The sequence below is a fragment of the Nipponia nippon genome, unplaced genomic scaffold (genome assembly GCF_047370975.1).
Source record: "Nipponia nippon isolate SJK-2023a ecotype South Korea unplaced genomic scaffold, ASM4737097v1 scaffold_3, whole genome shotgun sequence".
Taxonomy (NCBI): Eukaryota; Metazoa; Chordata; class Aves; order Pelecaniformes; family Threskiornithidae; genus Nipponia; species Nipponia nippon.
In genome coordinates, this window is record NW_028262347.1 from 81,989,677 (window position 1) to 82,014,720 (window position 25,044).

General features: G+C 43.4%; 2 protein-coding genes across 6 annotated transcripts in view; both read left to right on the forward strand.

Annotated features, from left to right (window-relative positions):
- ARHGEF5 (Rho guanine nucleotide exchange factor 5) overlaps window positions 1-3,582 on the forward strand; it is a 36,112-nt gene extending 32,530 nt beyond the window's left edge. For all 3 annotated transcript variants that reach the window (XM_087767480.1, XM_087767477.1, XM_087767479.1), the window contains 4 exons: window positions 455-616; window positions 1,027-1,097; window positions 1,433-1,537; window positions 1,819-3,582. In XM_087767480.1, the coding sequence (XP_087623606.1) occupies window positions 455-616; window positions 1,027-1,097; window positions 1,433-1,537; window positions 1,819-1,973 (493 nt within the window). In that variant the 3' untranslated portion in view covers window positions 1,974-3,582. The remainder of the gene's footprint in view (window positions 1-454; window positions 617-1,026; window positions 1,098-1,432; window positions 1,538-1,818) is intronic.
- Window positions 3,583-6,125: 2,543 nt separating this feature from the next.
- Window positions 6,126-24,268, forward strand: NOBOX (NOBOX oogenesis homeobox). 3 transcript variants are annotated; one of them, XM_087766515.1, is made up of 9 exons: window positions 6,126-6,954; window positions 9,635-10,330; window positions 10,747-10,853; window positions 11,350-11,468; window positions 12,378-12,511; window positions 20,549-20,819; window positions 21,399-21,745; window positions 23,103-23,450; window positions 24,011-24,268. In XM_087766515.1, exons 1-9 carry the CDS (start codon window positions 6,909-6,911, stop codon window positions 24,034-24,036), a joined length of 2,094 nt encoding a protein of 697 aa, XP_087622641.1. In that variant the 5' UTR covers window positions 6,126-6,908; the 3' UTR covers window positions 24,037-24,268. The 3 variants fall into 3 exon arrangements, with proteins under 3 accessions (XP_087622641.1, XP_087622640.1, XP_087622642.1); XM_087766514.1 differs by lacking the exon at window positions 6,126-6,954 and having other exon boundaries at window positions 9,020-10,330; XM_087766516.1 differs by lacking the exon at window positions 6,126-6,954 and having other exon boundaries at window positions 9,020-10,330; window positions 23,106-23,450.
- The last annotated feature ends 776 nt before the right edge of the window (window positions 24,269-25,044 follow it).

The window sequence follows — 25,044 nt, forward strand, 5'->3', positions numbered from 1 at the left end:
GCAACACTTCTATTCTGCCTCTCCATCTCTATAATGTGAAACACTTTAATAATAGCCGTTTATTCTAGTTTTACTTGGTAAATAATTTTTTCCTAAAGGACAGTATGAAGATGAGTGAATGTGCAAATCACTGGTTTGTCAAGAAACTAAGAGAATTGTTGGCTGGTTGTGTTGGGGTTTTGGGAGGAGGAGTGTATTTTTGTTTTTAAGCTGTAAGCTATCAAATAAAATTTTGACAGGACAGAGCTTAGTGTTTCTACTCTTTTCATTAAGTCCCCTTTCTCCTCTCTGGCCTTCTGAGACTTCTGGCAAGAACAAAGCCTAAGGTGCCTGAAGCAGATAAAGACTTATTAAAAGCTTTTTGCTTTCCTGACAAAAAACAACATGGACTCACTTTGTAACCCTCATCACCTTAAAATTCACAACTTGTTTTGTTCCTCCTCTTCACCTGCAGGGGTGGACGTTTTGTTGTGTTTGATCATGCCGCTTTCTCGGATGTGCGTGGGGAGAAGTGCGAGATGAAACTGCATGGAACAAACAAAAATGTTTTCCGTCTCTTTCTACTTCAGAATTACCAGGGAAAGAGAGTGGAGTTTTTGTTTCGTACAGAGACACAGTAAGAGCTCAAGGTTACCCTCACTATATCCTGTTACCATAGTGAGACACCTCCTAGGAGCCTGATGGTTGTCCCTCAGCTACCCAAATGCTGAAATATCAAATGCAGCTGCTGAGCAGAGGACTTGAAAAACATCCTCTTCCCATAACAAGCCCCTAATGAACCACCTTGCTCCTCTCTCATCATAGCTGCTCCTACAATACTACCATGTTATGTCATACCATCAGCCTCCAAAAATAGGTTTTGCCTTTTCCCATCCCCTTTCTCCACTTCCACTTTCTCTGCTTCCCCTAAGCACCCACTTCCTGACCCCTCCTGCGAGCAAACCTGTACACACACACCCCCATTCCCATCATCAGACTGCTATCCCTCACATCGAATCCTGATGCCTATCTGGTGATGTTTTCCAGCAGTGAGAAGCTGAGGTGGATCTCTGCTTTGGCTCCTCCACGAGGAGAACTGGACCTCCTGGAATGCCCTGGTGAGACTGCTCTGCTACTACAGCAATGGGGGTGGTCTGGCTCAGAGGAGTTGGAGTCACTGTGAGGTGGAACATCCCAGAAATGACTCCAAGGCAGAATACTTGCCTTTTTGTAAATAAAGAAGATATTCATGGGCTTTCCCTCAGTGGCAGGTTCTGCCAGTTATTTTACCTATTTTTACTCCTCATATTAGGTAGAAGACCTGTAGTCTCCCTTCCAGTTCTCTGCTCTTTAGTGTTTGGGCAGTCCTTTATCCCCTGCCTCCTCTGGGGCTGATGCACACAGATTTACTGTTGCTTTCTAGCATACCATTATGATCTTTTCTCCCCTTTAGATGCACCACAGGTTCAATGCATAAAGACTTACAAGGCTCGGGAAAATGATGAGCTGGCATTGGAAAAAGCAGATATCATCATGGTTATGCAGTACAGCAATGATGGTGAGCAGAGTGAACAATGGCTGTCTTAAATAATGGGTAGGAGGTTACTCTAGTAGTGTAAAGCTTTAACAACACAAACAGGCTTCGGAAGAAGCTTCTCGTTCCTGATTGTTGGATTGAGAGGATGAAGAGACTCTTCATCTTCATTAAGACACTTTATGTGGAAGCTGAAAGGGGATCTTTTTCTTTGATCTTAGGGCCTTGTTGGAGGGGGCTTTTTGGGAAGAATGAAAAAAGTCTTTACTATTTTGCCTCATGTTGTGCTTTTCCCCACACCACAGGATGGATGGAAGGAGTAAAACTTTCAGACCGGGAGAGAGGCTGGTTCCCCTCAGAACACGTGGAACACATCTCCAGCAAACATGCGCGGCAGAAGAACCTGAAGGAGGAACAACGTGTGAAGAATGCCAAGCAGCAGGTCTTCTGCAAGAAATAAGACTCTACTTTGGTTGGACCTGTACAGTCTCCCTGCCATGGGGAAACCATCTTTTTTCTATTGTGCCTCAGAAGAAACACCTCTGTGAAGAGCGTAATACAGCACTTTGACTGAACCAGGTGCTTTTTGCCAAAGAAAGCGGGAATTCAATCAGGAAAAATCATTCACTTCCTCTGTGTCACGAGGACTACGGCAGCAGTACGAGGAAAAAAAGCTGCATGTATTGCTTGCTTTGTGGTAGTAGGGAGGGACTTTAATCGGACAGAGGTCTGGGATCTGGACTTCTGAAAATAATATTCCTGGTTTTGCCACTGACAAGTTGCAGGACCTTGGGTGAGTCACTTCAGAATTCTGCCTCAGTTTTCCCATCTGTGAAATGGGGGTAAACTTACCTACCTCACTGGATGTTGTGAGGCTAAATTCACTAGTATTAGCGTACTAAGAGTTTTGAGTTCCTGAGAAGGAAGGTGCTAAGTGCAAAGCACAATATAATTGAGGAGAGTTTTCCATTTAAATATCCTCCTGATATCTTGATGGTATTGATCTCCATAGTGTAATTTCCACTTAGAACAATTTATCTATTTGATCGTGCAAGTCTACTGTTTTTTAGATAGGCAAATATTTCATTGTACCTAAATTTAACTCTGTCTCAGCATACTGTTAAAGAGTCCTTGACAGCATTAGAATATTCACTTGAGTTAAGCAAAGTTTTAAGAAGCCACTGTGATGACTTCCCCCACCTTAAAAGAGGTATCAAGCTGAAGAATCTGTTTCACAAAGGTCACCTCTCTTCTGAACAAGTGTCCCAGGAAGCCATCTGAAATTACCCTTTTTTACTCTGCCTCCCACTCAAAGTACAACAGTGACTTTTGACAAAGATTTTTATCATGTGTTGGTACATACCCTGTACAAAGTAACCATGACTAGGCATATGCAATGAAGTGGCACTTTCCTGCTGCTCTTAATCTGATAGCTGACGTGGTATTGCATGCACCATTTTGCACACTTACAGAAAACACTGAGGTATTTAGCCACTGTAGATAAAGTCAAAATATGTACCCGGGACTTTGTTCTTTTTTTAGAACTCTCTGGTTTTAAGTCCAGTTTACATGCAGTCCTGCTTTTGTGCAGAACCTGTCTATTTGAGGACATGCCTTCAACTGTAAAATACTGTTTCTGTGTTAAAGTGTTTGCGTTCAGTTCAGTCAATGCAAGATCAAGTATAAGAATCAATACACCAAAGAAAGCAACGTGTAGCCTTCTTGCATTTAATATATTTGAAGAATTAGTTATCTTCCTATCTCCAGCTTTCTGTCTCTGTAACATTCTGCCTTTAATTCCCATTTATGTTGTATCTGGAATAGCTTATTACAGCCTATTTATATCAATAATTTTAGCTGGATTAAAAAGAAGTAAAGTTGCTTTTAGTCCTAATAAACTCATGCACTTCTCCAGTTAAAATAAACAACTTTCTGCTTTCCTTGTTACTTAGGTTTTCATCTCAAATATAAGTCATTCAATATTTCCTGAATATATATGGAAAAAACAATAATAACTCTCCTTTCTAAGTGAATATTAAGTACAAATAGCTATACTTAGCAGAGGCAGTGCAGAAAGCTTGCTTTACCAGCTATACCTTAAAATTCTTCAGAGCGTTATCACCGGCCCTGAAGTGGCTGCTGCTGCAGGTTCCCTAGTGGTGGTAGTCATCAGTATATCAAGGTAAACTAAAGGGATGACCTACAGAAGATGGGATTGCAGTCCACTATACCAGTAAGACAGGATGCAATTATTCAATTGTCTTTTAATCTATGGTCCAGACTGCAATCTGCCTACACTTTTTTTCCCTAGAAGAACTGAAGGTGGTCCCTAGCTAAAAACAAAAGCAAAGCCCTACCTCCAACTAAAATAAGTGGCATAAGAAGAGTTATAATCCTCAACAAGACCCATGAATGTTCAGGGATCCAAAATACCTGGGACAGCTGTCCCAGGCTGTCATGAATTTATGCAATACGTAAGTCATCAGGATCACTAATGTCTCAACCAGGATACAGAACACTGCCACGGGATCAATTCAGTACATGCCCACATGAAGTCGTCTTACACAGGCGGTCTGAGGCATCCTGTATCCGCGTCACCTTCGCTACTTGTATCATGAGGAGGCAGGCTATAGATACTGCCATTCTAAATCAGAAATCATCTTGTTAAACATTTTAAAAGTCAAGAATTCTTTACTCTTCCAACTTCTGCTCTCAAAAACAAGCAGGCGTATTGTTCATTAGAGTCTCCCAAGGTGGTTTCTATGTTAAATTCTGTATGTTCCTGTTAAAATTGTTGTTGAGATAGGAAACTTCAAGGCCACTGTTGTTGTGACTGACAGGACTTCTATACTGTTTAACTAGTTGGATCAAAGGTTAACTTCTCCCTGTCAGAGGTACAGCCTTTATTTCCTGTTGTCAGGTTTTTGTATGTTTAGGAACGTTTAAAGGTCAGCTTATGCTTCTGAGAATAAGTGTTTATACCCTGGTTTACTTTGATTTCTTACATCTCAGATAGGCCTCAACTTCTCACTATTTAGTTAAATTTTTAGCCCCAGCACCGTCCTGCCAACCAAAATCCATAAACAAACCTGCACTGAATTGCTTTGTGCTTTCTGAAACTGATTAACATCTCTCTGGTTTGTACAAACTTAATCAAAGTAGTACAATATCACTTACAGCTGCACATTCAGGAGGCAGGAATCAAGTTGACAGAGTATCTGCTGTGTCCCATTAGTTTTAATTATGAGTCAGGATGTCTCCCTATGTTATCTAATGTGGATAACCTGATTTCCCAGAAAATGAGTATTAAACAGAAGCGTAGAGTTTGTCAGCCAAATCCCTATATTTTTCTAGTAAGATCCCCAAAGAAGGTCCACAGAGTAGGAACATTGTATGAGAGATGCCAGTACATCTTAAACAGCTGGCTGTAAATTGAAGCATGAAGAAACCATAATCTTCCACAGGAACCTGTGGAGACTGATACATAGCGAGCGTATCTGGACAAAAGAAATTCATTATTGCTATACCGAAAAAAAATAAAAGACAACCTTTAGAGGGCAGTTACATTCACTTCTTTTTGTGGAAAGAACAGCAATGAAATACAAGCATGAACTACATTTAAAAAATTTTGTTGAGAATCTGAGTAGTGGTTTATGTCTGAAAAATGTTATGATTGCTGTGATTTTTTCATATAAAAAAAGTATAAAATATATATAAATATATATGTGGCTCTAAAAAAAAGGCTCACTGCCCTGGAGACCTATGTTGGTCCCTCCTAAAGGAAAATAAATTAAAGCATTCTCCACAGCTCTTATTCCCTTTCACAGTACTAGAAAAAGCTGACGTTAGGACCAGAGTTCAGTAAATAAAGACAACCTTGCTCAGAAACAGGAGCCTCTAAAGCAGTTAGTGATTTTTAACTTTACTCTTTTATCTAATATTGAAGAGGTCCCATCCCCTCTAAGATCGAGTTGTGTTTTGTCAGCTGAATGCTGCTCACAAATGAAATGCCGTTTTAGCTGCAATAACATTCCAGCCAGCACGTCTTGCGTTTGGTGGCTGAACCAGGTGCACTGTTAGACTAATTATACTGTTTCCAAAATGCTGGCACACGTTTCAGGTTACACTCATTTAACATAATGAAACTACTCTCAGGTGAAAGCATCTGCAGAAGCAGGACCTTTGATGCTAGAGCAAACCTTGGAACAAAGACAGGGTGTATTGGGAAATGCACAGCAGAAGAATGGTGCCCTGCCAGCAATGAGATGCTGAGCCAATAACCCTGATGAGGATGAAGGATGTTCTGTCTTGGTGCAGCAGAACGCAATTAAGCAAATCACATTCTTCAAGTAAGCAGTGTCTTTGCTGTTTGCAGACTCGCAAGTTGCGTTTACAGCCGGCTGCACTTCACTTGGTGATTAGGAAAGCTGTACACAGAGGATGCAAGAGCAGAGGGCTTGGTTTCTGGAGCCATCACGACCCAAGCTGCAGCAGCACAGGTCTCTCCATCAACCGCGTGTGAGAAGAAGGAAGTCAGAAGAGGCAGGCTTGGTTCACTCCTGCCCTTCATCTCATGTAGACACCTGCAAGCGCACAAAGCTGGTTGACATGTTACCTGCGCAGATGACACCGCTTGTAGTAGCGTGAGGTCACTAACTGCCTGGTACCACTCTGGTAGGAGCCTTGTTTTTTCTCAGAATTGTTAAATACTGAAAGGACACAAAATTACCGCACCTAAAAGTCAAGAAGTGCTATTTATTTCCTGCAACCAGTAGTTTATGGAGAATTGGAAGCACTGCTAAATTACTTCAGCCAGAGCACATAAAAAAATGAATCTGTCTTCATGCCAGCCCACAAGGAAAGATAATGAGGTTCATCTCATTCACATTACACGACCCAGTTTCGTGACATTGGGGTTTCCGAGGCGTGCTCTTTGTGATGTTTAAGCCCGCTCCTCAGGGGCGCTGAGGAAGAACGCGCTTTCAGGTGTCCTCAGGTGCGCCAGAAGCATCTTTGCGCCCTGCGTGCGGGGGCCCTGTCTCTGCCCCCTCGCAGGCCGGCGCTCTCGGCCCCCCACACCCACGCTGCGAGGGAGGACAGGCGCCTCCCCGCACGGCGGCCCGCGGGAGGTGGCTCCCGCCCGCCGGGGCGCCTGAGGAGGCAGAAGGAAGGGGGGCGTCCGCGCTGCTGCTGCTGCTGCTGCTGGCGGGGACAGCCCACCTCTGCCGCTCCCCGCCTGCCCGGGCGGCTGAGGTAGGTTGGTCCGGCAGCCTCGAGGGTGGCTGGGGCCCAGGTGGCCTTGATGAGCCGGCCGGGGGCCAGCAGCCGCAGCCTGTGCGGGGCTCGCCGCCGGGCGGGGCATTAACGCCGGACGCGGCGCCGTCGCCGAGCCGGCATGGACGGGGCGGGCGCGGAGGAGGAGCGGGCGCCCGAAGGGCTGGGTAAGGGCCGGGCTGCGGGGCAGGGGCGCCGGCCCTTCATTAATGACCGGCGGGGAGGCACCCGGCAATGAGCCTAATGAGCGGCCCCGGTGGAGGATAACGACCCTGTCGCCTCTTCTAGGCTATTATCTGTGCGGCCGGCCCGCCGTGCGGGCTGTGGTGGCCAGGGCTAGCAGCCATTACCCGCTGCCTCCCCTTGTCACCTTGGGCCGGCGGCCCCGCATTACCCTGGCCCTGGGGGGAAGCCGCCATTTTGCCCGGGGTGCCTTGGGGGATTTGGGGCAATAGGCTGCTGCTCGGCTCTGCGTGGCCCTGTGTAAAAGCGGCCGGCAAGCTGGCGTGAGAGCTGGGGGCAGGCGGTCCTCCCTTCCTGCCACGCTGAGGGGTCCCTGCTGCCTCTGGTTTCTAGGCTGCTGGTGCTGACCACCTTCACCCACTGTCCAGTTTTCCTCCTCCTTGTCTGAGCTAGCATGGGTGGACCTGTGAAGCTGATGTTTTTCCCTGTGTGTGTGTTCAGGTTGCTTTGTAGCAGGTGCTCCAAACAATCTTAAAAATCTTGCTGTCACTGTGCAAGTGGTTACCTTGTTCCAAGCAACGTCTAGCGAGGTGGTTGTGAGAAGAAAAGAGGGCTTTGCTTCCTGCTCATGCACCTTCAGCAGCCCAGGTGTTCCAGACTCTATAAGCATGATGTTCCCCGTCAGTTAAAATCCCTTCTGCTTAAGGTTATATTTGTCTAAAAGTGGGACAAAGTGATGTTCAGTCTGGTCTCTTGTCATATGAACGATGGGAGAAAGGAGTGGTTTGCTAACCCCCTGTTTGTTACCATGAAGGCCTGTCTTTCTGTCCAAACTTTATTTTCATTTCAGGTCTTTTCTTTGGCAATCCCAAGTTGTTGTCAGGCTTTTGCTATATGTTTTAAAAATAGAGACAGCAATTTACTTGGAGGAATATTCCTGTAGATGATATAAAACTCCCAGGTGTCAATCTCTTTCTCTGCTACATACACAAGACTTTGAAATGTATTTTGTGATGTAAGCACATACTGGTGTTTGCATAAAACTAAGTTAAAAGCCTTGTCAAATCAAAGCACTAAGCTGAAAATGCTACTCCTGATTTGAGGCAGAGGGTGAGTGAAAGAACGGATGATGTGAAAATATTAGCTTTTTCACATAATGAGCGACACGAGCTCAGAGGCAGTGAGGGCAAAGGTGGAAAAAGGAATTACGCAGAACATAACCAGCTTCTGCCTCCCTCGGTTCTTGACCCTCCCCATCAGGATATTTCATCTCATTTAACAGCAGTGGAAACTGTTGCTGCTTAACAAGATCAAGTTGTTATAGTTGCATAGTTTCCTGCTTCTGTCTCTTTCCCCTGCAACTAATTCGGTTCTCTTAATCCTGTAAAAAGCAAATTGGAAGGTCTTGGAAGCAGCCTGGCATCCCCTCATACTTCCATGAAGATTCTCCCATCTGACTGGTGGTGTGGGGTTCCTTCTTGATTAACAATTGTTTAAGAAAGAAACATTGAGGCAGAAAGCAAGCCCTTTATTTTGGCCTTGCACTAATATATGTCAAAAGTAGGACAGAGTGAAATGAAATTATTTTAGATCTTTTCCCCTCCACATTAAACAACCACATTTCTCTGTAGGCACATACAACTGAAATGTTGCCAACAGTCTGCTCAAACTTTCCTCTTTCCAGACAGAGGCAGATATATGGTTTTGGTTTTATTATTCTACTTTCTATTCTTAAGAAATAGTAACTTTTTTTTTTTTTTTTTAAAGTAGCAGAAATCACACAGTCTCACACATTCTGAGACAATCAGCGGGTTTCCTTCTTTTAGGAATTTATATGCCAGCTGGGAACATATAATGCTTCTTTATTATTCTGTTGCCTATTTTAATTATTTCTCTTGCTGTGTTCTTTCTGACCTGTCTTGTACTATTCAGTCTTTCTTACTGTAATGCAGTTTGTGCTTTTTGTTAAACTTGGTCCTCAGCCAGCTATTTCATTACCTGTCTTGTAAGTCTGTTATTCATAAGCATTGTGGCTGAAGTTGCAGAAAACTAATTTAAGCCAGTTATTAGAAGTTTGTACAATTAATGGTTTTTTTGCTTGGTCAGTTTGAGTATGATAGGAACAGAAACCTCTATAAATCAAAAAGTGATGTCCTTTGTCGGATAATCACTGCTGACACAGTAGACCAGAATTTTGCTTGTATTTTTCTTTTGCTTATTTTAATAAGGTGACACTTAGTGTCTTGATACATCATTGATTTTTATTCTGTTCCTTATTCTAAAGACCTTTGTTTTCCCCAGTACTGTTTTCCCCGTATTTGTAATATGCAACCTTCCTTTTATTCTCTGTGTCTGGAATTAATTCTTCCTGCATTTTACAGTTGGTTGTTTTTGCAGGCATCTTCACTCTCAAAATGAGGCTTTTTTCATCTCAGATGTTCGATCTCCATATTGACCATATCACATTCTTTGCTGTTGCTTTCCTACCAGCACTCTGTCCTGGTGACAGTCTTTATTTTGAACTCTCTAGTTGCTTTCACTGTTGGGTTTCATTGTGCAGTGTTTTCCTTCTCCCATAACTGAAGCCTCCTATCCAGGCACACCTGGCTTAGACAATGTGCATGGGGGGCGGGGGGTTGTTGTTTTTCTTTTTTTTCCTTGTAGAGTGCAAGGATGAGAAGGAGGATGCATCACGGAATACTGAGTACTTTGTGGTAGACGCTGATGCTGTCGGTGGGCATGGTACAGGGAGCAGTGTGCCATCTGCATTCCAAAGCACAGCTATAAAGGAGAAAGTTGAGGATATCTTGGGAACAGAAGATAGGATCAGCCCTGTAAAGACGGTGGAGGAAGATGGAACATATTGCACCCTGCAGGCAACAGGGTCAACTTCCCAAGACTCGGCAGCCCTTGACGGCCAGCTCGACCTTGCCTCAGTGTGTGGGCAGCTGTCAAATTTCCTCAGTGATGTGAGGGCTGTGCCCCCACTTTCTGTGGTTGAATTTGCACAGGAGCCCACAGGTCAGTCAGGGTCACATGAACAGTGTGAGAGCTATTACACTGATTGGATTGAAAAGGAGGCAAAGAAGAAAAAAAGTAATGACAGAAGTGGAGTGTGCGCTGAGAAAGCGTCTGGTGGAATCCCTGGAGACCTCTGCAGGCAGGATGTGTGTGGCCCAGCTACTCGCCGATCATACAAATGCGCTTCAGCCAACGCTGCAGCTCAGCAATCCTACAAGGTGTCTTCAGTTCTGGAATCCAGAAGTAGCCACGATGAGACCAAGGGAAAGAAAGAGTTAATTGAGAATCCAGAAATTCTACCACCGGTCAGGAAGAAGTCCCGCACCTTCTATAGTGCAGGTAGATACCAGGGAACCCACTGGCAGACAGTGACACTTGTAGCGCCAATGGCGCTGATGTTTCCTTTGCTGTACTGAAGGCACAGCATAGAGGTGCTGAACTGCTCTAACTGGTATTGCAATGCATTCTACACTATTAGATGTGTGAAGACTTCTTCAAATAAAGGTTGCCGAGTGCCTTATGTTTGAAGCATTGCTAGCGATGCCCTTTGTTTTACTGTGGAAGAAGATTTTTGTTTATTTTTGTGGTTTACTTTTAAAAAACATCTTTTATGTTGTTCATGTATTTCTAAGTATAGTAAAAAATGTTCTCTTTTGTTTTTCCTCTGTCTTGTTTCTTTTGGTTTTTTTTTTTTTGTTTGTTTTCTTATCACATGCTCCCCATCTCTCTCTCTTTGAACAATGCATCATTTCTAGAGCAGCTAGAAGAGTTGGAGAAGATGTTCCAGGAAGACCACTACCCCGACAATGAGAAGAGGAGGGAGATCGCGGCTGTGGTTGGTGTAACGCCACAGCGTATCATGGTAACACCTGTGTGGGTAACAGTGCTGACTGTGGGTTCTGTGCAGAAAATTGACAGAGGGGGACTGGGGCAGGGAGGAGGAGCTCATGAGTAACGGGACAGAGACTACATATGCCACTGGTGACAAGAAAAGAGAGCTCGCAGGGATGGACACTGCACAACCAACTGCCCCACACAAAATGGCAGTGGAGTCTGTGGTTGCGTACTCCCTCCTCCTAAGATGAGACACATAATGGGTAGGTAAAAGAGGCTAAGGAGATTGGAGTTAATCTCTCTTATCTTGAAGATCATGGATGACAAAGGAAACTGGTGTTTGGGGGTATCTTTCTGCTCTTATTCTTCTCTTTCTGTTTGCAATGAATCTTGCAGATTCTCTGGAGGAAAGGTTTCTGGCCTCACCTGGTGACGTGTGGAGGCAGCCATTGCTGATTCGTTGCCTGTGTACCCCTGTGTAGATGGTTTCCTCTCTGAATGCATCCTTTCTTTCCATTTATCAGGTCTGGTTTCAGAATCGCAGGGCAAAGTGGCGGAAATCGGAGAAGTTGAGTGTGAAAGGCAACAAAAAGTATCCAACATCATCAGCTCCGTCAGTCCCCTTTGGGTCAGATGGTTATGGGTGAGGGACTTACTCTGTTTTCTCGTTTCTCCACAATAGACACCTAAGGAATTAAATATTTTCCTTTGCCATTTCCCCTTTACATTTAAGCTGTGGAGGGCCGACCATGGAGTTGGACCTCAGTAGGCTGGCAGATTTCTGGGCAAATTGTAGTGGAGCCTCTTAAAAGTGCTTTTGATTAACCTGTAGCACTGTTCTGAAGTAAAACTGTTGAAATTGCTCCAGCTGAAGTCATGTAGAGAGCAAGGGATGAGATAGAAAGGTCTGTGGAATCACCCCTACATTTTTAGTTTCTGTGAATGCGTTGGCCGGGCACTTTGTGTGCACTTGGGAGTTCTTTTATCCCAGTCCTTCTCCCACCATCACCTGGCAATGGAAATGCTGCTTGCTTAGATCAGTCTTACAAAGTCATGGGCTTCTTTGAAGAAATACAAGCTATCACCTTCCATAGGTGAGCAGGGGACATTTATTTGGGGGTGGGGGAAGGGAGTATGTGAGGGGATAGATGGTCTTTCAAGGGAGAGTGGGTGAGTAAGTGAGGGAGGAAATCAGTCTCCACAGGGAGGTATTTATGGCAGTCTGGAGCAAGAGTCTTCCTGTGAAAAAAACAGAATGAAAAGAGAAAAATTAAGTGGAAAAATTGGAGACCACCTGACTGATTTCATTGTACTGTCCCTGCTGCCTGTCCTTTCCACACTGGTGACCTGGGGCTGCTTCCTCAAATACTGTTGATACAGTGTCCCTTGCACTGCTTCTCCTTGCACTCTTAAGTCAGCCAGCGCTTTCCCTTTCCACCTGCTAGTGATCTAGGATTTGCCCATTGTAGGATAGTTAGAAGAGTGTATACTTTTGTCGTAACGTCTTGTCCTTTTTCTGGTCCATGCTCATACCCTTTATGTATATCTCCAGGGCACCTCTTCTGCCCATGCCTCCATTGCCTGACATTGCTCATGACCAGTCTACCATGCTGGGTGTAGACACTACAGCTGGGAACTACTCCAGCCTGCTCAGTGGACATCCTGCACCACTTGCCTCCTCCTCAGGTGAGACCCCCATCAGCACAAGTATTTTGCATAGCAGCAGCATTAGCTGGTGGTGCTGGCAGGTTCCCAAACACTTTAGGGAAGGTCATGTGAGAGCCCTACGCCATCAATCCACAAAGTGACACCAGGTTTAACAGCTCTCTGCTAATCGAGTGTCTACCAGCTACGTACCAGCACGGTGGTGCCTCCGTGCTAAGGCTAGAGCCAAATTTGCCGTCCATATTTGTGTCCCAGCACAAGCCAGCAAGGATTTCTGAATATGACTTCATAAGGATACGTGATCAGGGCATTCTTCCGTAATAGCTGTTTGACACTGGTACTGCTTCTCTGAACGATGACAAAAGTATTATTCTGGTTATTATGCTCTGCATGGCAGACACACGCACCCCATATTCTGGTTTAGACTGCAACATTCTGGCTACAACCTGTAGTCAAGTGAGCTGTGTGAGGAAGGTGCATTGTATACTGTTGGGGTTGTAGAGCGTCCCTCAGGTACTCCATACCTTCAAAATCTCCAAAGGAGGTTCCTTGACTTGTCCGGCCAGTGCAGTTTTCCGTTTTGTGGAAGACCTTGAGGGAGTGAGACTAGCTGAGTTCTTAAGCATATAGCTTTATGTAATTGCTGTTGCAGTGTTGTTGAAAGTCAGTGGGGTGTGCTGTTGGACCAGTTTTCTACCTGGACTGCATTTAGACTTTAAAGATTGATGGCAACCAAAAAGAGAGGATTTGTTCAATTGTGTGTTCATGTGTGGAGTATCAGAGCATTCCCTAGAGTCAGAAATGTTCCCTAAAGCATTTCCCATGTATATGTTTACGTTACCAAGTTGGCACGACTTGAAAATATTTCCAAAGTGATGAGGACTTCACCACTTCCTTAGGGAGGGATATCCCAAGGAATAGATGTGCTGACATGTGATACAGTTGTGTGTATTTTCCTGCTTCCCAGTGTAATTCATTCTTTTGAATTTCATGCCATCATTTCTGACTCCTCATTGTATTCTAAGCATATAGGGTTATCAGTATTAAGGGCAGGTCTGTGCAAGTAATTTTCTAATAATGACCCAAAGAATTCAATGTATTTTTAGTAGTGCTGATACCTTAAAAGTATTTTGGCACTGTAGAAAGCAACTATAAGATTGTATCAATAAGCTTAGAATACTAAGTGCCGGGTCCTGCACTTGGGTCACAACAACCCCATCCAACGCTACAGGCTTGGGGAGGAGTGTCTGGAGAGCTGCCTGGCGGAAAAGGACCTGGGGGTGTTGGTCGACAGCCGCCTGAACATGAGCCAGCAGTGTGACCAGGTGGCCAAGAAGGCCAATGGCATTCTGGCTTGCATCAGGAATAGTGTGGCCAGCAGGACCAGGGAGGTGATTGTCCCCCTGTGCTTGGCACTGGTGAGGCCGCACCTCGAGTACTGTGTTCAGTTTTGGGCCCCTCACTACAAGAAGGACATCGAGGTGCTGGAGCGTGTCCAGAGGAGGGCAATGAAGCTGGTGAAGGGTCTAGAGCACAAGTCTTATGAGGAGCAGCTGAGGGAACTGGGGTTGTTTAGTCTGGAGAAGTGGAGGCTGAGGGGAGACCTTATTGCTCTCTACAACTACCCGAAAGGAGGTTGTAGCGAGGTGGGGGTCGGTCTCTTCTCTCCAGTAACAAGTGATAGGACAAGAGGAAACGGCCTCAAGCTGCACCAGGGGAGGTTTGGGTTAGACATTAGGAAAAACTTCTTCACGGAAAGGGTAGTCAGGCACTGGAACAGGCTGCCCAGGGAAGTGGTTGAGTCCCCATTCCTGGAGGTATTTAAAAGACGGGTAGACGTGGTGCTTAGGGACATGGTTTAGTGGTGGACTTGGCAGTGCTAGGTTAACGGTTGGACTTGATGATCTTAAAGGTCTTTTCCAACCTTAATGATTCTATGATTCTATGAAATAGATATGTATGCTGAAAGCATGTAATAGAGATACTTTCTTGATACCATAATTTAGCACTTATGTCATTTAAATTTGCCTGTCATAGTCTCAAGGCAAGGGCTACTTCAGCCAATTTTATGAGCTGTTTAACCAATATGACTGTAATTCAGTTAGTTCCAGTTTTTCCCCTTGCAGCAGAGTAAATATGATCAAAGTGTTTGAATAATTCACTGCTTCCCAGAATGATGAAGTGGTGCAGTCTGTTAGTCCTGCATTTAATTAGATAAAGACCAAGATTTTGCAAAATGATTCATTTAAAAGAAACAAACCAAACATCCTCATATTTCTACACTTGTATTCAGAACTCTCCTGGTTCCTAAAGTACATCTGCAGACATGCTGTTTAGTTGAGAGAGAATATATTTGTTAGAGAAATAAAGTTTCATTCAGGGATGTGATCTTGTCATCTGTCTGTAATGAGCAACTTTTTTCTGGGGAATCTGCACGCTGGGATGCAATTCTCCATGTGGAAAACACAAGCAGTCTTTCTGACGGGAAAGAAATGTCCTGTCTGAATTCTTCGTGCAATGTGTAAGGAAGAAAAAGGGCAAGGGAATGTCCCTGAGAGTGGACTGGGTATGTGAGAAAATGAGTGATAAAGATAGCTGAGTTTTTACTCCTTGAATCCTTTGAACTTGGTGCTGACTGCCACCTATTGCATTTACTGTGTATCCATCTAGCTTTTATGAAACACATGCTTCCTTTGCTTGTCTGAAACCCCTGTATCTTCAGTGTTAAGGACATGTGAAGATGAGAATGTACTTCATTCTGCTACATCTATGTGAGGGAACAAGCTTCCCTTTGTTCTCTTTAAATCATGCTGGGCAAGAAGTAATGAAATCTATTTGTGTCATCTAAGGCTGGTAAATACTTTCCAGATACAGATCTGTTTGGAAAAAAAGTACCTTTTCTAAATCACTTTGCAGAAAAGAGGCATGCTTTGCTAATGCACGCAAACTGTGATGTTTGATGATTGGTTTTTAACCTGGTTTCCTGTGGGAAGGGAGGAATATGTTGTGTGTAACGAGTCACATGCTCCCTTTGTTTATGAAACCCACCCTGCCCTCCAAATTTGCTTATTAAAATTTGATGGAAGGGGGAAGTCTTAAAAAATTACGTTCCTACAAGTCATGGGAAAATCGGTGCCTGGGCAGAGTAGAGACCTAAGTTAGTGCTCCCTCTGAGGGAGAAGACTGTTACTAGGTGTAGAGAGTCCTCATAGAAGAGAGATCTGCATGGCACAATTGCAGAAAAAGCTTCAGTTGCTGTTTTGCCTTACTAGATGCGGGATAACACTGCCATGGGGAATGAAACTTGCTTTTTTAGTTATCTAGCATTGTGTAGGCAGACTTTTCTCTTTAAGAATGAAAGCAGAAAATGAAACGGAAGAAAAATGAAAGACAACGTGACTTCCAAATGCATTCAGCCTCCTTGTTCAGAAAAAAGGCTAGTCAATAAATAGGGCCATCCAGGGTCCATCTGTTTTCTTTACTAGAGTATCTCAGAAAATGAAGGAGATAAAACTTGGATAGGAGAAAATCTGAAGTAACAGAAGCAAAATAAAAGAGGGAACAAATGAATAAAAAGGTCATCAATTTACAATGCAGAACCAATTGCTTAGTAAAAGTGGCCCTTGTGGAAACAGCTCATGGCAAAATAATCTGTGACCTATGCACAGTGGTGCAGTTGTACCTAGAGACTGTGGCCTAATGGAGTGGCTATTCAGGTGCTTTCCTTGGTAGCAGCACGTTTAACCACTTTCAGCAGGACAAGCAAATGACTTAAGTGCATGAGAACAGTACGATCTGTTACCTGACACCTTTGGAAAGTGTTCAGTACCACCTTTGCCATTGTTTTTACTTGCTTTAGCCAGTAGTTCTGACTGTCTGTTGGTTTGTGTTTGGTTTTTTTTTTTTTTTTATGTCCCATTGTTTTGTGCAGTTCTCCAAACAAGCTGATTAAAAATCCAGCAAGTTGTATTTGAGATGTACTCTACCTTACTGGCAGTTATGGCTTCTGATTTTGATGTTAGCTACGCTACTTGCCATGAGAGCCTTTTGTGCTTCAAAAATTCAGTCTTGAACTTGCTTTGATCTTAGAATTGTTTTCTTACTAGTTTTGCTAGACAGATAGCTTGCTTTAAATTAATGGTGGGTTTTTTGACATTTGCAGTTATTGGAAGTTTTTCTTGTTTGTCTGAGATTTCTTATGGATATATATCTGTTATTCATTGACTTAAAACATTGACTTACATTTTCTATAGAGTTGACCCTTTAGAAAGAAAAGTTACTTTCTATGCCTCTGGTTTGCAGGAGGAAATTTTTCTGCCTCATTGATGCTTTTGCAGGAAATATTTTGTTTCATGTGACTATCTTGCTGAGGACACATGTCAGGAACCCAGCCTATGCTGGTATCTCTTATGCAAATAGAAAGAGGATTATTCAGTGGCAGAGATGGGATTGTAACGGAAGTCTTGGGAGCAATTGGATGAAATTGGACATGATCTGTCAAAGAACGGTAAATAAATTACAAGCTCTAATGATTTCACTTATAGGATTCTAGCTTTCGAACAGATTACTTTAAAGCTGATGATGTGTAGCTGACACTGCAAGCAAGAGTTGCACCTTTTAAACAAGTGGTAGGTTCTGGCCTACTGAAAATCCAGAAGAGGATCAGATTGATGCACTTCTCAAAGCAATGCAGTTAGAGACTGAAGTTGGTTTACTAATCTTCAGTCCGTTAAATGAAGAATGCCGTTGCTCCTAAGTTTGATGAATGTTTTGTCTACTTTCAAAATGTCATTTACAAGAGAGATGTGCTTTCTCATAATTTCAGGAAGAGGATGTATCTGTGAAAAGCTCTGTGATGGCCCTTAATGTTCCAATAAATGCTCCAATTACACAGGCATGTTTCCTTAAAAGAAACTGCATTGAATAGTGTATGACACAGAGACTCATAGTTATAGAGCCTTTTGCTGAATTCTTGATTGATGCTTGGGAAAGCAGCCCTAGCAAGTAGACCATCTGAGGTTAGACTGCTTGCTCAGCCTGTAAACAACATCAGCTGCATTGTGCCCAACACTGGGCTTGTAAAACAGTTATAATCATGGTCTCCAGCCTCCCAAACCGTCTGCAAGCAGCTGCATAGTTATTGCCTGAATCATTGCAGGCATCTCATGCCAAGGCCTTTTGGAGTCAACATAGTAAGTGCTTGACCAAGAAAGTCATGTATGGCTGACGTCAAGAGGAAAGGCTCCAATGCAGACAGGTGTCACTCAGGTAACAAATCTTGTGCCTGTGATCTGGCCTGTTAACAACAGTGAAAGCAGCTTCCTAGAACATTTGAAAATCATGTTTTCACAGTTGAAACCATGCCCTGTTGTAAGTTCATGGACACCTCTCTAGAATAGGCCTCAGTCTCCTTCAAGACTGGTGAAAGACTGAAATCACAGTCATCCCGACAGAAATATACACATCCGTTTTTGTTAATTTAAGACTCTGTCCCATTCATTGGAAGCTATTTGCATTAAAGAATGGGTCTCTCAACTCTGCTAGGATGTTGAGGAAGCAACTATAGTAGGGAGAAGACAGCTGGGTAGCTGAAGACTTAGAATAGCTGTTCTTAAGTCTGTGTAGCTGAAGACTTAGAATAGCTGTTCTTGAGTTAAGTGTAGTGCCAGGACTGGTTCAGAGATGTGAAGCTGCAAATTATTAAATTGCTCTCCAAAAATTCGCAAGGTTGTCTCATGGACTGAAAACCCAGAAACAGTGGAAGTGATAAACAAAAAAATCCTACTGTTACATTCCCATGTTCACTGGAAAGCCTTCTGAGATATCTATCTCTACATCAATGTCAGGAAGAGCAACAGAATTGTAAAATGTATTATCTCAAGCCAGTGATCAGAATTCATCATTGTACAAGATGCTGGAATCTTCTGTAAATATAGTATCAGATTTAGCAGATATTACTTCTTTGGGAATTGTTTATTCTTATGCATTTGTGGCTTTATTCAGAAGATACAAATTCAGTGTCTGTCTTTGAAAGGACTGAGAAGTAGAGGAAACTTTAGAAAAGGCTGAACCAGCTCTTTGGAGGCTGAGTGCGCCGTCTTCACCATCTCATTGCCCGTGGGTCCTATTGCCATGATCCACAAAGATTATCTGCACTAAGTGTTGCAAATATCGCAAAAAACAGAATTGAATTCTTAGTAGGTGTGAAAGTGGGTTTAGAAGTGATTTCCTGGGCTATGTTGTTAACACTGCTTGTATTCATCCTGAGAAAGACTAAGGCTGTTTGCAGAATAGCTAATCCTACTGTCATTGTTGAACTGAAGCTTTATCAGGATATAGACTGTTTTTCAGGTAAGTTGTGCCCCACATGGCTGCTGTTTCATAATGTTTGTGTGAACTGCTACATTCTGGGACAGAATGGTTAGGAGAACCAGTGCAAACGAAAGTTTTGAAAAATCAGAAGAGATCTTCAGCTTCATTTCTGGCTAAGCCGTTTTGACTTGCGAGGAAACTAAATGTTGTCTTGACTAGTGCTTTGTTGTGTGGGACTAGATCTGTGCTGTGTCAAAAAACAAGAATGTGACAGGTACATCATAGATGCTGCCTGACGTGTAGAAGTAGTATGTTCAAATAGAAAAAATAAACCACTGAGAATTGCCTGAGCCTGTGAATGCTTTAGAGATGTCATCCTAGATTTTGCTCTAGTTTTCTAAATGAGCCCCAAATTAGGGGTATTCCAGTTTTCATTGAAACGTCAGGACTCCCTCTTTCCATAGTTGCAGAGGTTGAAAAAAATTGAATGTGGGAAGATGCAATAAGATAGGCATAATTGCACAGCATACTGGGGAATCTGAGAAATGGTGCTGCAAGGTGTTGAAAAGGAATCTCCTTATCAGCTCTCTGGGCACGCATGCCAAAATTCTGTAAAGGTAGCTCATGCTTGCTGTGGCAGCTTTATGGTTAGGTTTTATGTTTAAGGCCTTTGATTCACACCTGGCGGAGCGCATTTGATGTTACTCTGGATGCCTGCAAGGGTGAAGTACATCTGTAAACTATCCATGCTACTAGCTTTCCCTGGATTCTTTACAATGTGTGGGAGTAGATCAACTTTACCTGAACAGTCAGTGATATGCTCTCATATCTGCCTCATCCTTGTGCTGGTTCAGCCTAGCTAGACTCAAAAAATCATTTCCAATTGTGTCATGCACACCTGATGGCTACACTTCTCAAGAGAGAAAGCATTTGCTATTTGGCATAATAAAAGAGAATCTTGTTCTCTTGCACCATGTGCAACCTTCTTAAACTTCTGTGTATACTTGTTACTCTGGATCACCAGCATACATGATTCTGACCTTTTCATTTCCTATATTATCCTCTTTCCACAGAGGCTGTTCTGTAGGAAACTGTTCCTCTCTCCTTTTCCAGCAGTGCCTGAGGAGGCAGGTCACCAAACAAGATTCTAGCAACCAAATGGTGTTGGTTTCCTTTTCCATCTCCCAGCTGCTTTTTCTCAAGGCCCTTCAGCTGATGTCTCTGCTTTTTTTTTTTTTTTGGCATGACTCATCAGAGGCCAAACCAGGAGTGAAAATTTCGTTAAAAAACGGCCTAGACAGTGGATCTCTAAAGGCACGTTTTTGTTTCTTTCAAACCACAGTTAAATTTTTCAAAAGGGTAATTTGTGCAGCACACTCTTCCCAGAGGACGGTAGAGATGGAAGATGGCTGGGGGATTGTTCCTGGCTTTTTTCCAGGAAGTACTTTGCTTCATTTGGCTGCCTTCTTGAGAGCTGAATAAATCCAGTATGCAGACACTGAAATCATGAAGGTAATTTTATTTAACCAATAAACATAATCCTCTGTTCCAGAGAGCTTGCTACTACTCCCTTTTGCTTCCCAGCAGCAATGCTGGTACTTGTTCACTTTTATTCCCATCAGTTAACCTCCGCTCTTTTACCGGCATCTTGCTTTTTTGTTCTGCCACTCTTGACATTCCCTCTGCTTGCTCCTTTTAATTTTTGGTATGACAGCATCCTATGACAGTCTCTCTTTTTATTCACAGTCTCTTCAATGGCAGGAATGGTGGCATCTTGTGAAGCAGTTCAGACAAAGGCATTACCACAGCTCAACTTCAGTTCCAGCAGAACGGAGTGCTTCCCTAGTCTTCCCAGCCCTCCGCCCATCCGTAGGGCCAGCCTCCCTCTCAGTCTGTCCTTCAGCACGCACAGTCATATCGTTCCCTTGATGCTGGACACTCCCAACAGTGAATGCAGCTTGTCCAGTCAGGAAAATGGCTCCAGGGAGGCCTTTACGTACAGCATCCAGAATCAAGGGTAGGAACAGATGGGATTGCCTTTGAGGGAGATTAAAAAAGTGAACCCTGGGAGAAGCCTTGAGAGGGTGAAGGCGGGACATGGGACAAGGAAATAGGTGGGAGCATAAATGAGCAGTTAGAGGTGGGAGTGAGAATGTCCTTTAAATGGAGTGTGAAAGAGCGTCTAATGTGCGTAGAAGGACGGGGCACCTGCTATCAGAAAAGTGATACCTTTAATCAGAGTGCTTTCAAGAACTGCGTGCCTGTCAAGTGAAAGCGGGGTGCAGAAGCACAGTGAAGAGGAATCCTTGAGAGAGGGTGGGTGTGCTTTGGGGCGTGCTTTGGGGAGTGGGAAGAACTGAAGGGAAGGTGATCCCCACTAGTGCGCATTGTTAAAGAAACCTGCTGTGAAACCACTTGGCTCAAGTGGTTTCTGTTGCTCTTGTCCTGTGCCTTGCATTTGGGAGGAAGGGGTGGAGTCAGATCAGGTTTGGAGCGGCTGTCAAGGGGAAGATATAACAATTGTTTATTGTACAGGTTGCTGTAGCTGTTGACCCTACTTTAATCTCTGAATTGCCTCTCTCCTTGCTCTCTGCAGTTTGAGTCCACCGGTTTCCTGCAATTACCCCGAGCAGCTGGAGTCAGCAGGCAACCTAGAGACCACGTACTGTCAGTACAGCAGCCAGGGTGGAATTTACCAGCTGCCCCAGTATCCCCAGCAGCACCAGCTCTCCCAGTTCCACCATCTGCCAGGTCAACTGGCCAGCAATGGGCTCTCCAGTGTCCGCCTCACTCCTACACCACCCACTGAGTCCCATACAGCTTTCCTCACCTTGCCTGGTAACAGTGGAGCCGTAAGCTATGGGGCAGCAGGAGCCACACAAGGCTATGTACAAAACCACATGGGGGGACAGCTCTTGTTACAGCAGCCAAGTGGAAACTCGGGTAAATTTCTGAAACAGAGTATGGATATAGCTTCTTTCTTTTTCTTCCTGTGACATGAATTTGCAACACCACTTAGATCAAAGCACTTCAGCATAGTTTTCTAAAAAGTAACTAGGTGAAAATGGCATTGTTGGTCTCCTTGTTTTGTGTCAGGGATTTGTATTTTGAAGTTGTTTAAGCCCAAGTACAATCAAAAGATAAGCTATTGCAGTTTATTTCTTTGGACTGTCAGGTTTATTGAATTAAGCTCACAGTCCAAAAAATACATCTCTGTTCTTATCGCATAAGAGAATAGAGTTTTCAGACCACAGATGCTGCTCCTGTTTTTGTACCGTTTTTGTGGACCTTGTCAGGGAGAGAAGTCTGACTCACAGGCTGATGGGTGCAAGCTGGCTCATGTTCACCCTGTTCATGGCCTAACATTCTCCAGAACAGGTTGGCAGCACCCATGCTATCTAGCATGCTTGGCCTGGTTCTCCTCTCTGGTTGTAACGCGTAATTATTATTTTCTGTGGTTTTTTAGTTTGAAGTGCCAGAAGTAACGAGAAGGCTGTGTCCTGGCGCACCAAATTAATTTTTTTATAGTGTGATGCCAGAAGTGTGTGTTGCATGCCTTGGGGCGTGTCGTGCGAACATAAAGGGATGTGTAAAGGTGCAAGCCTTGTTAGGACTGATGAAGTTGGAGGATTGTTGAAGGAACAGAGGCAGAGTTTATGGTCTCTTATTCCGTACTTGTGTTCAAGGAAGATTTCCCATGGCTGTTACGCAGTGTGGACGACCAGGGCCTGGGCTTCCAGAAGTGCAGTGGGCAGGGAAATGTTCTGTCAGTGTAGACACACCCAGAATTCTTACTTCAGCATGTAAGCAAGTGAGCAGTTCAGTTGAATTACAGATATTAATTAAAAAACATTCCTGCTTCCTGGGTTGCAGCTTTAATAAATGGACATGAAGGTTAAGCACCCAGCTTATGCTTTGCAGAGCTAACTTGGAAAATATGAGTGGAGGAAAACAAATTGGGGCGGGGGGGGAGTGTCTCTAATATCATTACATATGCTCAGGATCTATGCTGAAGTGACATCATGGTTTTTAGATTATAACAATGCTATGAACTTCTTAAGTTTTTCCTCCGAATAACTCTGCTCTGGATAAATACACTGCAATGTAAACAACAAAGTTCACCTTCATATGTGTATGATGTCTGCTCTATTGCAGTAACCATTAAGGCATAACTGTAATACTGTATTTGCACCGAGCTTGCTCTCTTAAGCATACCATGCACATTTTTACATATACATGGTTTTAATCCTCCTTCCTTTATTTTCATTGTTCTGTCCTTTCTTGCTTGCTTTTTCCTCAGCAGGCATCACTGCCTATCAAGCTGTCCCCTGGAATGATTTCTACATGCAGGGAGCTCCGTTCTCAAATCAGTTGTGCTCACGAATGCCATTTTCCAGCACAGCAGGAGGACAGTACTTCACAGAGCAGATTTCCTACACTCAGCCACCTTGCCTGCCCTCCTCTCCGTATTTTCTTCAAGTGCCCAATGGAACAACACTGGGATCCATGCCGCATACTGGAAAACAAAAGGGAGTCACACCACAAGACCAGAGTTCATACCAGAACCACCAAAGAGAGCCAGAGTTGATATCGCTTGCTGAAAGAGAAGAAGTCGAGAGTAGCAGCAAAAAAGGAGAGACTATTGTTGGTAACTGAAAGGCCAGCTGATTTATTTTTGTTGAGAAGGGGAGAATAATGCAGGAGTTCCAAGACAGCAGTAGCTCCTCTGAATGCAGGATCAAAACTGTGGCATGAACTTTTTTTTCCGGGGTTGCTGTCCAAGACGGGTCCCATTATGCTATATCTAATTCTTAGATTCATCTATTTTTAGAAATGGGGACTTATGGGTCAGTAAAATAGATGGCAAAGTTTTGTCCTCTGTCAGTCACAGTCTGTTGTGAGCTGAATGGCTACACAGGACTTACTACTTCTAAGATTTCCAGAGGCATACACACCTCTCTTCAAAGCAGAACTTCTTGAGCAAGAAGAGGGGAAGGGGAAGGGAGAGCTTTCTGTTTGGATTTCCATTTTCAGACTTTTATTTTGGAAACAAAATTACCTTACTCTAGATTTGCTGAATGGTGTCCTGTGCCTTAAATATTGTTTGGATGTGTGTGTCTAATTTTGAAATATAAAACATTTGAAAAAATTCATGTTATTCTGTGTCATGTGAGATCACATTTTCTTACGAATCTGTTTTTTCTTCAGATATTAAAGAAGAAACTCATGACTGATGCTGCACTCTGAGAAAAAAAAAAAAACAAAGGAAGAGGAAACGTCACCATTTTAAGCTCTGCAAAATAAGAACAGAGAAAAAGAGAAACGAGAATAATAATATTTGCAACAGAAGGACTTTTTTGTTTCCTTTTTTGGGTTGTATTTTTTTTCTTGTTGCCATGATTATTTTCCTGCTGAAGAAAGAAGCAGGGAAATTTCCATCAATAAAAGCTTCTGGTCTGTGTTTTTTGCAAATCTCCTGACTCTATTCTTCTTAATGAATTCTGATCTTGAGGAGCTCACAGACAGGAAAGAGCTGATAGAGGCACTGGAGTCCCATGGGTAGCTGGAAATTCCAGATCATGCAAGAGTCAGAAGGAATGGCTGGTATCCTGGAATATGTGGGAAGAGAGCCCAGGAAGGGTTAAGATGTATGCAAAACAGGGGGAGGAATTCCAGCAACTACACCTGATTTTAGGGACTCAGATAGTGCAAGAAGTGTCATGGGAAGTCCGTGGTGTTTGCTAGCCTTGAATTACTTTTTTTTTTTTTTTGTCATTTTCAATATAAAACTGTAACAATAACTGGCAGCAAAACTGTAACTATAAATGCCAGCAGTGTAATCAGATCTCTGTTGCTTATTAATTGGTTTAGCATCCTGTTTGAATTGTAGATGGGTTTGCATGCCTGAGGACTGGATTGCTCAAAATTTCTTATGAATTAGTTGATAACTTAAATATTTGGAGGGTACCACTTTCTTGAGATACTTGGTCATCATTTCTGGGACTGACCCAACAGTTTATTGCTGAGGTGGCTCAGTTATTTCAAGAGGGGTTAAGCTCTCTACTGTCTCTATTGGTGAACAGGAGCTGTGGACGGTTTACGTGGGTATGTATGCCTTGCATTTACGTCTGCATCCTGTTAGGATGTGTTGCGGGTTAATCTGATGGGATGTTTCGTAACTGTGGCTTTTCTCTCGCATTCCTCAAATCTTACTGAATATCACACTGCAATGTTAGCAGTAG

Excerpts from the sequence above, each read along its gene's own strand:
- NOBOX (XM_087766514.1), top strand. The coding sequence starts at position 9,586 with ATGTGCATGGGGGGCGGGGGGTTGTTGTTTTTCTTTTTTTTCCTTGTA. Across the intron at positions 10,854-11,349 it reads TAACGCCACAGCGTATCATG|GTCTGGTTTCAGAATCGCAG; the intron begins GTAACACCTGTG and ends TCCATTTATCAG. Across the intron at positions 12,512-20,548 it reads ACCACTTGCCTCCTCCTCAG|TCTCTTCAATGGCAGGAATG; the intron begins GTGAGACCCCCA and ends TTTTATTCACAG.